At 37.4% G+C, this 13,773-nt stretch overlaps 1 protein-coding gene and 1 non-coding gene across 10 annotated transcripts in view; both read right to left on the bottom strand.

Moving 5' to 3' along the window:
- Nucleotides 1-13,773, bottom strand: part of ATRX (ATRX chromatin remodeler) — a 314,027-nt gene that overhangs the window by 254,578 nt on the left and 45,676 nt on the right. For all 9 annotated transcript variants that reach the window (XM_081792922.1, XM_081792916.1, XM_081792915.1 and 6 more), the window contains one exon: nt 8,771-8,883. In XM_081792922.1, the coding sequence (XP_081649048.1) occupies nt 8,771-8,786 (16 nt within the window). In that variant the 5' untranslated portion in view covers nt 8,787-8,883. The remainder of the gene's footprint in view (nt 1-8,770; nt 8,884-13,773) is intronic.
- Nucleotides 2,530-2,634, bottom strand: LOC145714792 (small nucleolar RNA U13). The gene has a single exon (XR_014136998.1). It is a non-coding gene; the product is annotated as a small nucleolar RNA U13 (small nucleolar RNA).

Below are 13,773 nucleotides of genomic sequence, written 5' to 3'. Positions count from 1 at the left end.
CACAAATGAAACCCAAAACAGGTAAAAGGAAGGAAATAAAAATAAGAGCAGAAACAAACAAAAAAGAAACTAAAAAAACAATACAACACATCAATGAAACCATAAGCTGGTTGTATGAAAAGATTAACAAAATTGATAAACCTTTATCCAGACTCATCAAAAAATAAAGAGAACTCAACATTAGAAAAGAGGAGAAATAAAAAAGCAACTGAACAGAAATACAAAGGATTAGAAGAGAATAGTATGAAAAAGTATATGACAACAAATTCGTACAACCTAGAAGAAATGGATAAATTCCTAGAAACATATAACCTCCCAAAATTGAATCAGGAGAAGTAAAACTGAATTTGAGAAGACTGATTACCAGCAGTAAGGTTGAATCAGTATTCAAAACACAACCAACAAACAAAAGTCCAGGACCAGATGATGTCACAGGTGAATTCTACCAAACATTTAAAGAGTTTAGGTGCACCTGGGTGGCTCAGTTGGCTGAGCATCTGACTTCGGCTCAGGTCATGATCTTGCGGTCCATGAGTTCGAGCCCCGCCCTGGGCTCTGTGCTGACAGCTCAGAGCCTAGAGCCTGCTTTGGAGTCTGTGTCTCCCTCTCTCTCTGCCCCTCCCCCACGCATGCTCACTTTCTCTCTCTCTCTCTGTCAAAAATAAATAAACATTAAAAAATAATAATAAAACAATAAAGAGTTTAATACCAGGTTACCCAGGTAGCTCAGTTAAGCGCCGACTCTTGGTTTTGGCTTGGGTCATGAACTCACAGTTTTGAGTTAGAGCCCCACATCGGGCTATGTGCTAACATTTCGGAGCCTGCATGGAATTCTCTCTCTCCCTCTCTCTCTTCCCCAGCCCCACTTTCTCTCTTTCTCAAAATAAACTTTAGAAAAAATTTTGAGGGACACCTGAGTGGCTCAGTCAGCTGAGCATCTGACTTCAGCTCAGGTCATGATCTCATCGCTCATAAGTTTGAGCCCCGCGTCAGGCTCTCTGCTGACAGCACGGAGCCTGCTTCGGTTCCTGTCTCCCTCTCTCTGCCCCTCCCCAGCTCGTGCTTTCTCTATGTCTCAAAAATAAATAAAAACATCAAAAATGGGGTGCCTGGGTGGCTCAGTTGGTTAAGCGTCCAACTTTGGCTCAGGTCATGATGCCGCGGTTTGTGCGTTCGAGCCCCACATCAGCCTCTGTGCTGACAGCTTGCTCAGAGCCTGGAGCCTGCTCCGGATTCTGTCTCCCTTTCTCCCTGCCCCTCCCCCGCTCACACTCTGTCTCTGTCAAAAATAAATAAACATTAAAAAAAATTTTTAAAGAGTTTAATACCTATTCTTCTCAAACTATTCCAAAAAATAAAAGAAAGCAAGCTTCCAATTTCATTCTATAAGGCCAGTGTTAACTCTGATACCAAAACCAGATAAAGATACCACTAAAAAAAAGAACTAAAGGCCAATATCCCCACTGAACATAGATGCAAAAATCCCTCAACAAAGTATTAGCAAACTGAATCCCAATAATACATTTAAAAATTCATTTACCATGATCAGGCAGGATTTATTCCTGGAATGCAAGTGTGGTTCAATATTCACAAATCAATTAACATGATATATCACATTCACAAGAGAAAGGATTAAAAAAATATGATAATTTCAAAAGATGCAAAAAATGTCTGACAAAGTACAACATCCATTCATGACAAAAATCCTCAACAAAGTAGCTTTAGAGGAAACATACCTCAAAAATAACAAAGGCCATTTATGAGAAACCCGCAGCTAACTGTGGAAAGAACTGGGAGCTTTTCCCCTAAGGTCAGGAATAAGACAAGGATGCCTTGCACTTTTATTCAACATAGTACAAGACGTCCTAGCCAGGGTGCCTGGGTGGCTCAGTTGGTTAAACGTCAGACTTCAGCTCAGGTCACAATCTCAGTCTGTGAGTTCGAGCCCCGCGACGGGCTCCGTGCTGACAGCTCAGAGTCTGGAGCCATCTTTGGATTCTGTGTCTCCCTCTCTCTCTGCCCCTTCCCTTCTCATGTTCTGTCTCTGTCTCAAAAATAAATAAAAACATTTTAAAAAATTTAAAAAAAGAAGTCTTAGCCACAGCAATCAGACAACAAAAAGAAAGAAAAGGCACCCAAACTGTTAGGAAGAAGTAAAATTTTCACTATTAGCAGATAATAGGATACTTTCTAGAGGAAACCCTAAAGACTCCAACAAAAAAAACTACTAGAACTAATATAAGAATTCATTAAAGTCTCAGGATACAAAATCAATCTACAGAAATCTGTTGCATTTCTACACACTAATAATGAAGTACAAAAAAAAAAAAGATTAAGAAAATAATCCCACTGACAATTTTACCAAAAACAAGAAGATACCTAGGAATAAACCTAAACAAAGAGTTAAAAGATCTGTACTCTGAAATCTACAGAACACTTATGAAAGAAGTTGAAGAGGACACAAAGAAATGGAAAAACATTCCATGCTCATGGAATGGAAACAAATATTTTTTTTTTTCCCCAAGTTCACACCAGACGGGTAACGTGCCAAGGTGGTAACAAAGGTTTAGGGGAGGCACATGCCACACAATTGTGTGAACACCCAATCATCATGCTTATGAACTACAAAAGGTTCCAGAACAAATACTATTAAAATGTCGATATTACTCAAAGCAATCTACACGTTTAATGCAATCCCAGTCAAATAACCAAGAGCATTTTTCATAGAACTAGAAAGAACATTCCTAAAATTTGTATGGAACCACAGAAGTCCCTGAATAACTAAAGCAATCTTGAAAAAGAAGAACAAAACTGGAGGTATCACAACCCCAGATTTCAAGATATGCTACAAAGCTATAGTAATCAAAAACAGTATGGTACTTCCATAAAAACAAATACATAGATCAATGGAACAAGACAGCCCAAAAATAAATCCAAGATTATATGGTTGATTAATTTTCATATAAAGTAGGCAAGAATATGCAATGGGAAAAAAAACAGCCTCTTCAACAAATGATAATAGGAAAATTGGACACCTATATGCAGAAGAATTAAACTGGAACACTTTCTGATACCATAAACAGAAATAAACTCAAAATGGATTAAAGACCTAAATGTGAGACCTGAAACTATAAAAATCCTAGAAGAGTGCACAGGCAGTAATTTCTCTGAGATCCACCATAACAACACTTTTCTAGAGGTCTTCCGAGGCATTTGTTTCCTGTGTAATACAATCACACAGAAAACAAAAGCAAAAATAAACTATTGGGACTACATCAAAATAAAATCCTTCTGCAGAGCAAAGAAAACAATCAACAAAACTAAAAGACAACCTACTGAATAGGAGAAGACATCTGAAAATGACATATCCAATAAAGGGTTAATATACAAAATATGTAAAGAACTTACACAACTCGGGACACCTGGGTGGCACAGTCGGTTAAACGTCCAACTTTGCCTCAGGTCATGATCTCACAGCTCATGAGTTCGAGCCCCACATCGGGCTCTGTGCTGACAGCTCAGAGCCTGGAGCCTGCTTCAGATTCTTTCTCCCTTTCTCTCTGTCTCTCTCTGTCTCTCTGTCTCTGTCTCTCTCTCTCTCAAATACATAAACATTTAAAAAGTGTTAAATTTTTAATGTTTTATTTATTTTTGAGAAAGAAACAGAGTACAAGCGGGGGAGGGGCAGAGAGAGAGAGAGGGAGACACAGAATCCAAAGAAGGCTGCAGGCTCTGAGTTGTCAGCACAGAGCCCAACACGAGGCTCGAACTCATGAACCACAAGATCATGACCTGAGCTGAAGTCAGATGCTTAACTGATTGAGCCACCCAGGTGCCCCAACATTAAAAAAAGTTTAAAAAAAAAAAAAAGGACTTACACAAATCAACACCAAAAAAAAAACTACACAATAATCCAATTTTTTAAAATGGGCAGAAGACACGAACATACATTTTTCCAAAGACAGAGATGACCAACATGAAAAGATGCTCAACATCATTCATCATCAGGGAAATGCAAATTAAAACCACAATGAGATATCACCTCACACCTGTCAGAATGGCTGAAATTTAAAACATGAGAAACCACAAGTGTTTGCTAGGATATGAAGAACAAGGTACACTTGTGCACTGTTGGTGGGAATGGAAACTGGTACAGCCACTATGGAAAACCATATAGAGGTTCCTCAAAAATTAATAATACAATCACCATATGCTCCAGTAATTCCACTACTGGGTATTTACCAAAAAAATATATAAAAACACTAACTTGAAAAGATATGCACACACCTATGTTTATTAGAGTATTATTTAAAATACCCAATATATGGAAGCAACCCAAGTGTCCATCAATAGATGAATGGATAAAGACAATGTGGTATGTATATACAATGGAATATTACTCAGCCATAAAAAAGAATGAAACCTTACCATTTGCAACAACATGGATGATCTAGAGGGTATAGTATTAAGCGAAATAAGTCAAAGACAAATACCATATGATTTCACTCATATGTGGAACTGAAGAAAACAAAGAAAAAAAGTGACAAACAAATGACTCTTAAACATAGAGAATAAACTGGTGTTTACCAGAGGAGAGATGGGTAGATGAAGTAAGTAAAGGAGATTAAGAGTACTCTTAATGTAAAGAATTGTGGAATCACTATATTGTACACCTGAAAATAATATAAAACTGCATGTTAATTATATCAGAATTTAAAAATTAATTTAAAAAATAAAAATGTCAAAATCAACTTATGAAAATAGAATACATATATCCGCTTTCTCTGTGAGAGGGCCTGGAAGCAAAGACGTCCTGGTGGCAATAAGAACATCATATAACCAGATGTTGGTTTCTAAACACATTATCTCATTAAAATGAACCAGAACTCCTTGGAGAAATAACTGATTCTTGGGTTAGGAAAAAGATAATGCAAAGTAAACATTCAACATCTCATAAGGGCAGAAAGTAATGAAGTGCTCTAGAATGAGGACTTTTCAAAAGATCAGCGGAAGCCATACAGAAGGGGCTCCCACTGGCCAACAGTGATACAAAAGAGCACTGAAATAAATAATGATGGGGCACCTGGGTGGCTCAGTCAGTTAAGTGTCTGACTTTAGCTCAGGTCATGATCTCACAGTTCATGTTCATGGGTTTGAGCCCCCCACCAGGCTCTGTGCTGACAACTCAGAGCCTGGTACCTGCTTCGGACCCTGTGTCTCCCTCTCTCTCTGCCCCTCCCCTACTCATGCTCGCTCACTCGCTCTCTCCCAAAAATAAACATTAAAAAAAGTTTAATGATAGAATTATTCTTGGCAAAGAAAGAAATTACTATATACTAATATAATCAAATGAAGAGAGAATGGCAGGTAAAGCCCTCCCTTATAGTAATATACCATCTAAAACATAGAAGTATAGATTATCAGCATTTGGAACTCACCAAAGTAATACATCATTAGCAGAGAATCATGAAGGGATACTGTAGTATGCATAATTTCTACAAATGGCCCCCCAAAATTTCATGCCCCACAATATCCAGAATCTGTGAATGTGAGGAAACGCTACTTCCATGATTGTGCTATATAAAATGACACAGCTGGCCTTAAAAATTGGAGGCGGGGGGCACCTAGGTGGCTCAGTCAGTTAAGCGTCCAAGTTTGGCTCAGGTCATGATCTCACAGTCCGTGAGTCCTAGCCCTGCATCAGGCTCTTTGCTGACAGCTTGGAGCCTGGAGCCTACTTCGGATTCTGTGTGTCCTCTCTCTCTGCCCCTCCCCTGCTCACACTCTGTTTTTCTCTCTCAAAAATAAATAAACATTAAAAAAATTGGAGGGAGGGGTGAAAGGGATTTGGCTAATCACATGAGTCCTTAACAGTGGGGAAAATTCTCCAGATGGTGGCAGAATTGACAGAAGAAGTAAGCAGAAGAGTTAGAGAGATACAAATCATGAGAAAGTCTCAACATGCTGTTGCTACCTTTGAATATGGAGGGGGTCATGTGAGAAGAAATACAAATAGCCTTAAGAAGCTGAGAGGATCTTGTCCAATGACCACCAAGAAATGGGAACCTCAGAAGTACAACCACAAGGACTTGAATTCTGCCAACAATCTGAATCAGCACAGAAATGGATTTTCCCACAGAGCCTTCAAAAAGGAATACAGTCTTTATGTTTTTAAGTTTATTTATTTATTTTGTGAGAGACAGAGACATAACATGTGAGCCAGGGATGGGCAGAAAGAGGGAGAGAGAGAGAATCCCAAGCAGATTCTGCACTATTAGCACAAAGCCCAATGCAGGGCTCAAACTCACAAACTGTGAGATCGTCACCAGAGCTGAAACCAAGAGTCTGATGTTTAACTGACTGAGTCACCCAGGCACCCCAGAAAGGAACATAGTCATTTTTTTTATGTTTATTTATTTTTGAAGGAGAGAGAGAAAAAGAGTGTAGCAGGGGAGGGGTAGAAGAGAGAGACACAGCCTAAAATTTTTTTAATGTTTATTTATTTTTGGAAGAGAGAGAGAAAAAGAACATAGTCTTAATGACACTTTCACTTTAGCCCTGTGGCACCCTGGGCAGAGACCAGAAAAGGTCACTGGACTCCTGACCTACAGAAATGTGAAATAATACATTTGGATTATTGGAAGCTGCCATGTTTGTGTTAATTTGCAACAGAAAACACATAAATTAACTTTTGATGATGAAAAAGAATACCTAGTTTCACAGTAATCTCCTACAAATTACTTATTAGTTACAAAGGAATAAATCATTAAGTTTACAGTGGATTAATCTAGCAAATCAACCATAACAAAGTATCCTAAGTTAACATCACCAATAAAAGAAAAAAATTACAGGGGTGCCTGGGTGGCTTAGTCAGTTAAGCATCTGACTTCATCTCAGATCATGATCTCACAGTTTGTGGATTCAAGCCCTGTGTCGGGCTCTGTGCTGACAGCTCAGATCTTGGAGCCTGCTTCAGATTCTGTGTCTCCCTCTCTGTGCCCCTTCCCCTCTTGCGTGCTGTCTCTCTCTCAAAAATACATACTATTTTTTTTAAAAAGTGTTATAAAAAGAAAAAAATTACAGGGGCACCTGGGTGGCTCAGTCGGCTAAGCATCTGACTCTTGATTTCAGCTCAAGACATCATGGTTCATGGGTTTGAGCCCTGCATCGGGCTCTGTGCTGATAGTGGGGAACCTGATTGGGATTCTCTGCTTCCATCTCTCTCTACCCCTCCCTTGCTTGTTCTCTCTCTCTCAAAAATGAATAAAAACTTTAAAAAAAAGAAAAAATTACATCATGTGTCTTGTGAGATGATGTATTGACAACACAGCACCACCTACATAGTAACCTTGACCAAAAAAATAAATAAATAACTTGAATCTACCTATTCAGACAAATTCACATCAAGGGTCACCAATGTAATAGACCTTTGCATTTCAAAATGGTCACGGTTACAACAGAGAAATGGTTTTAGATTTGAAAAGACTAAAGAGACCACTATACACAATATGTTATCTTCAAGTGGATCCTTGACTTGGGAGGAACAACTTATCTATAAAAACTGTTGGGGCAATTTTTGAATTAAGAATAGGGACTATGGATTAGATAACACTACATATTTAGTTTTACCCACCTACTTACCCTTCCCATTATTATTCATTAATTTCTGTATTTTGGTATTGCCATTTCAAATTATTTTCCTTCTGATTAAAAAAAAGCCTTTAGTATTCCAACTAGTGTAGGTCTACTAACATGGAGTTCTCACTTTTTTTCTATATTAATTTCACCTTTACTTTTGAAAGACGTTTTCACTGAATATAGAGTACCAAGATGGCAATTATTTTCATTTGGTACTTTAAAGTCATGTAGCTTCTATCATTCATGTATGCTATCACTGTTATTGCTACTCCCTTTAAAAGCAATGAATTTTTTCCTCTGCCTGTTTCTAAGTTTTTCTCTTGGTTTTGTTGTTGTTGTTGTTGTTTTGTTCTTTAGGAGTTTAATTTTCTCTCCTTTTGGAACTCTAATTATATGGTTAACTTCTCACTGTGGTCTACCTCTACTATACTTTTTGTACCAATTTTATCTGTGGTGCACATGCATGTATATGTGTGTGTGTGTGTGTGTGTGTGTGTGTGTGTGTGTATTCAGTTCTTCTATATGTAGCTACCCATGAAAACATGAAAATAAGTTATCATCACATGATACAGGATACTTTTAAAAAGGAGAAAAGGAGGGACAAATGAGATGTTAAGTCTTATTTATACAAAAAAATATACCAATTCTACTCAGAAGTTATCAAACATAAAAATTTAACTCAATACACAAACAACTGCTAAGATAATATATTTCTATACTGCTCCCGCCTCTTCTAATACTACCTATTTTTCATAGTGACATTTATCACCCACTCTAGAAGACATCTCCATTAGGCATAAAACCATAAGTACATCATTCTCTAAGCACCTATAACCACACAACCTACATTTTATTTATCTAAATTAAAATCTCCAACATCAGGAGCACCTGGGTGACTCAGCTGGTTGAGCATCCTGACTCTTGATTTCTGCTCGGGTCATGGGATCAAGCCCTGCGTTAACACAGAGCCCACCTGAGATTCTCTCTCTCTCTCAAATGAAATAATTCTCTAATATCAGATATTAGCTAAATACTAAATACATAACAGCTATTAAAGCTTTTGCTAGCTTCTCCCTCCCAAAAATGAATGGAAAATAGACTAGAAGATATTGCATATTATTTTTCAATTTACCTGTGCTTTGGTTCATCACAAGTCTTGGAGGAGAACTTGTTTCTTCAGATTCTTCTGATGAGTGTGCAAGGAAGTCATGAAGCTTCTGCACCAATGTATTCAACTTGCTTTCACTATTAAAACAAAAAATTTAAAGAACTTCCTTAATTAGCTTGTCATGTATTTAATCAAGTGTAAGGGTCTAACAAACTGAAAACATATCTATACTGTAAGTCATCTGAAAGAAAGCATATTCAATATAAAAGTTAAAAAAATGAATGTTAATTATTTCAGTAAGGATTTGAAAAATGAACAACCCAACCTACTTTATACTTACCCAGGATCAAAATATAATTTAAGGAAAAAGCTGATGAGATTTTGCTCTACATCATTTAGAATAATAATTGAGTAATGTATCGAATATATTTACTAAACACTCCCTGGAAAGCTTCTACAGTTTTTTTGTTTATCATTCTGTCTTCTGCTTGTCACAGAATAATTGTATAAATGACACAAAGATGAATAAAATTTAAAACAGGACTTAGGAGAGCTCACAGATTCCCAGGGAAATATTTATGCAGCTTAATTGTTATAGCATATCCTGCTAAGTTATATAATAGGTACATCTGTAATCCAACAGTTATACAAGTTAAAAGCTTAAAAAATGCACAAAAATAAACATGTACCCCAATTCTAGTATGTTTTCCTAAACTTTTAAAAGAGGAAAAATAGATAAAACTCACTTCATTGAAATTTAAAACTTTTGTGCATTAAAAGATAGCATCAAGAAAGTAAAGAGAAAATCCATACAACTAAAGAAAACTATCTTCAAATCATATATCTGAAAAGATATTAATAGCCTTTTATATAATATATATCCTTTAATAAGACAATATATATCCTTTAAAATGCTTTTTATGCTTTTAATAAAGAATTTTTACAATTAAAACAATGAAAGAAGACCCAATTTAAAAATGGGCAAGGACTTAGATATACATTTCCCCAAAGAAGATATACAAAGGGCCAGTAAACACATGAAAAATGCAGGGGCACCTGGGTGGCTCAGTCGGTTAAGAGTCCAACTTCGGCTCAGGTCATGATCCTGTGATTCATGTGTTTGAGCCCCATGTCAGACGCTGTGCTGACAGCTCAGAGGCTGAAACCTGCTTCAGACTCTGTGTCTCCCTCTCTCTGCCTCTCCCCTGCTCATACTCTGTCTCTCTCTCTCTCTCTCTAAAATAAATAAAACATTTATACACATGAAAAATGCTCAAGACTGGGGCGCCTGGGTGGCGCAGTCGGTTAAGCGTCCGACTTCAGCCAGGTCACGATCTCGCGGTCCGTGAGTTCGAGCCCCGCGTCAGGCTCTGGGCTGATGGCTCGGAGCCTGGAGCCTGTTTCCGATTCTGTGCCTCCCTCTCTCTCTGCCCCTCCCCCGTTCATGCTCTGTCTCTCTCTGTCCCAAAAATAAATAAAAAACGTTGAAAAATGCTCAAGATTATGAGTCATTAGGACAATGCATTAGGTGCCTGGGTGGCTCACTGGGTAGAGCTTCCAACTCTTGATTTCGCTCAGGTCGTGACCTCACAATTTGTGAGATCAAGCCCCGCATCTGGGTCTGCAATGACAGCACACAGCATGCTTCAGATTCTCTTCCTCTCTCTATGCCCCTCCCATGCACATGCACACACTCTCTCTGCCTCAAATAAACATTTTTTTTAAAAAGGAAAATGCAAATCAAAACCATAGTAAGATACCACTCTTTAGAGTGGATGTAATTTTTTAAATGAAAAATAAGAGTTAGCAAGTGTGTAAAGAAATTGGAACCCAAATACATTGCTGGTAGAGATGTAAAATGGTATAGGCACTGTAAAAATGTTTAGTGGTAACTCAAAAAGGTAAACATAAAGTTTCCAAAGGACTCAGTAATTCCATTCCTAGATATATATCCAAGAGAATAAAATCACATGCCCACACAAAAAATACTGTACACAAATGGTCATGGCAGCAATGTTCATAATAGCCAACAAAAGGAGAAAGTACCCAAATGTCCACCAACTGCTAAACAATGGAATATTATATCCCAATAAAAAGGAAAGAAATATTCATCCTAAAGCATGCTAAAGCATGGATGATCATTGGAAACATTATGCTAAAAAAGGCAAATGCAAAATGCCACATATTGGATGATTCCATTTATAGATATAAAATGTCCAATATATGCAATTCTATAAAGACAATAAGATTAGTAACTGCCAGGCGATAGAGGAAGTGGGGTATTGGGAGGTATGTGTTATTTTGGGGAGGCAATGAAAATTTTCTAGAATTACAAAGTGTGACAGTTGCACAATATTGTAAATTTGCTAGAAAAAAAACATTAAATTCTAAACTAAATTGATGTAAACCGTGAATTTTATGTGAATTTTCTCAATAAAAATTGCAAAGAGAGGAAGACATTCAAGAATCCATTTATATATTTAAAGGTAATACCTGCATATACACTTCCAAAAAATCCATAACCAAAATTTAAAAGGCAAACTAACTTGAAAATAAGAATATAAAAACAACCTCATTAGATTTTCTAAAAATACTAAATTCCTAGTAAGTGAATAAAAAGAAACAACTTTTTAAAAGGGAATACAACGGAGTAACAAAAAATTGGAAGAAAAAGCACTACAACCTCACTAGTAATCAACAGAATGAAAATTAAAACACTGTAAATCAAGTAACAGTTGTTATCAGTCCTTCCTGGGCCAGGTACCACCACCATTCAAGCAGTGCACTAGGCCCACCCCAAGGCCAGTAGCCCCCTCTGCATCATTTTCCTATGTTTGGTTAGGGAGAACACAGGATATTAAGGGAAAGAAAAAGAAATGAGATATACCAGACATAACTGCAACTATTTTGTTTCAATGAAGAAAGTTATTTTACAAAATTCTGAAACAAACTTGCCTCTAGGATAAAGATACCAAGAGTGTATGATTTCTACTTTTTCCCATAACCTTGCTTTGGAAAAGTTAAATGTACGAAAAATTACCGAGTTACTCCGAGTCCTTAATCTTAAATTAGAAAATGAAACCAGATCAAAAGATACTATGTATCAACCCATGGCACACAGAATTTCTTGTAACCAAAATTCAAAAATAAGAATATCATTCTATATTCTTGTCCCATCAACAGATTATAAAAGAGAAAAAAATTATTCTTTAGAAAGGAGTACAGCAAACCAACAAAATAGTGATTTTCTCACTCATTCCAACCACAAAGCCAACTATCACATGAATCCATGCTGTAGCTGACCAAGGTCAGGACTGGATAAGTCAGCACAACCCATTAATATTACTACTACCACATGTAAAAATTAAAACGAATACAATCAGTAGAACTTTCTCCCTCTGTGAAGGATAGCACTTTTAGGCATAAACATGTTTGTCTTATATTATAAATTAAGAAACCAGGTAGAAGCCCAATGGTAAAAAAAATGTGAATACTTAAAAAATTTTGCTCATTCTTTTGAAAAATCTTCTTTGAGGTGGGTGGGATTTTTGCAAACAGCTAAATGTCATTTAGAGTCAAATATGGTGAATTATCAGGTTGGATAAAATAACTTTTTTGCCGAAATCTCAAATATTCCTTAACATTTTCTTGCATGACTTCTACATTGACTACAAAAGGAGAGTTCTCAAAATGTCCTCAGGAATAACATCATCACTGATATCAGTATGGTGTACTGAGAAGGGAAGTACCCATCTGCATATAGAAGCTCTGATGTCACCTTTTAAAATCTGCCTCATTTCTAGAATCACACTTTTTTTAAGCTTACTTTTTTTAATGTTTATTCATTTTTCAGAGAAACATAGTGCAAGCGGGGGAGGGGGAAGGGCAGAGAGAGAGTGAGACACAGAATCCCAAGCAGGCTCCAGGCTCTGAGCTATCAGCACAGAGCACGACATGGGGCTCTAACTCATGAACTGCAAGATAATAACCTGAGCCAAAATCAAGAATACATGCTTAACCAACTGAGCCACACAGGCGCCCCTGGAAACAGTATTTTAAACACAACAAACCATTTAAGGAGAGACAGACCAAGTGTGAGCAGGGGAAGGGCAGAAAGAGAGGGAGACACAGAATCCCAAGCAAGCTCCAGGCTCTGAGCTGTCATCACAGAGCCCAATGCAGGGCTCGAACTCACGAACTGCAAGGTCATAACTGCAAGGTCATGACCTGAGCCAAAGTCGGACACTTAACCATCTGAACCACCCAGGTGCCCCCCAACAAACCATTTAAAATGTGACACTTATCAATACTTTTGTAAACTAAACAATCTTCCTAAGGCAAAACTGCATACATTAATTTATTAGTTTCATAACTGTGAACTATTACAAAGGATATTTATATTAAATCCAGACATGATTGTCACTCTCTTCATCCCTCTACCAAAACGTGAAGCTAACTTAACCAGTACTATATAGGTTACTTAACTGTAGGTCCTAGTCCTTAAACCAATCTTTTTAAGAGTGGTTAAAAATCTGCATTGAGGGGGTGCCTGGGTGGCTCAGTCAGTTGAGCATCCAACTTTGCCCCAGGTCATCATGATCCCGCACTTCGTGGGTTTGAGCCCTGCATCAGGCTCTGTGCCGAAGGCTCGGAGCCTGGAGCCTGCTTTAGATTCTGTGTCTCCCTCTCTCTCTGCCCCTCCCCTACTCTGTCTCTGTCTCCCAAAAATAAACATTAAAAAAATTAAAAATCTCCATTGAGGAAGAATGTGTACCGCCTTCATGCTCACAGTTACACAATTATAACATGGGCTTGTTGCTGATGACCTGTAAAAATTGACCTATCTGCCAGTGGATCATAAAAACTTTAATTCCTACTGTAAGCTAACCATATCATGAATGACTAGATTTTAGACAAATTTTGAGTCCTAATGTCAATATTTTTAACTAAGGGCTGTGTTCTTTCCCTTGAATGTGTTACTAATTTTTTTCCATGAATAACTGTGGAATTACAAAAATTTTATGTGT

Source organism: Panthera onca, chromosome X (assembly GCF_046562875.1).
Source record: "Panthera onca isolate mPanOnc1 chromosome X, mPanOnc1 haplotype 2, whole genome shotgun sequence".
NCBI classification, from domain to species: domain Eukaryota; kingdom Metazoa; phylum Chordata; class Mammalia; order Carnivora; family Felidae; genus Panthera; species Panthera onca.
The sequence above is the reverse complement of the archived record's forward strand: the minus strand, read 5'-3'. Positions and strand labels throughout refer to the sequence as shown.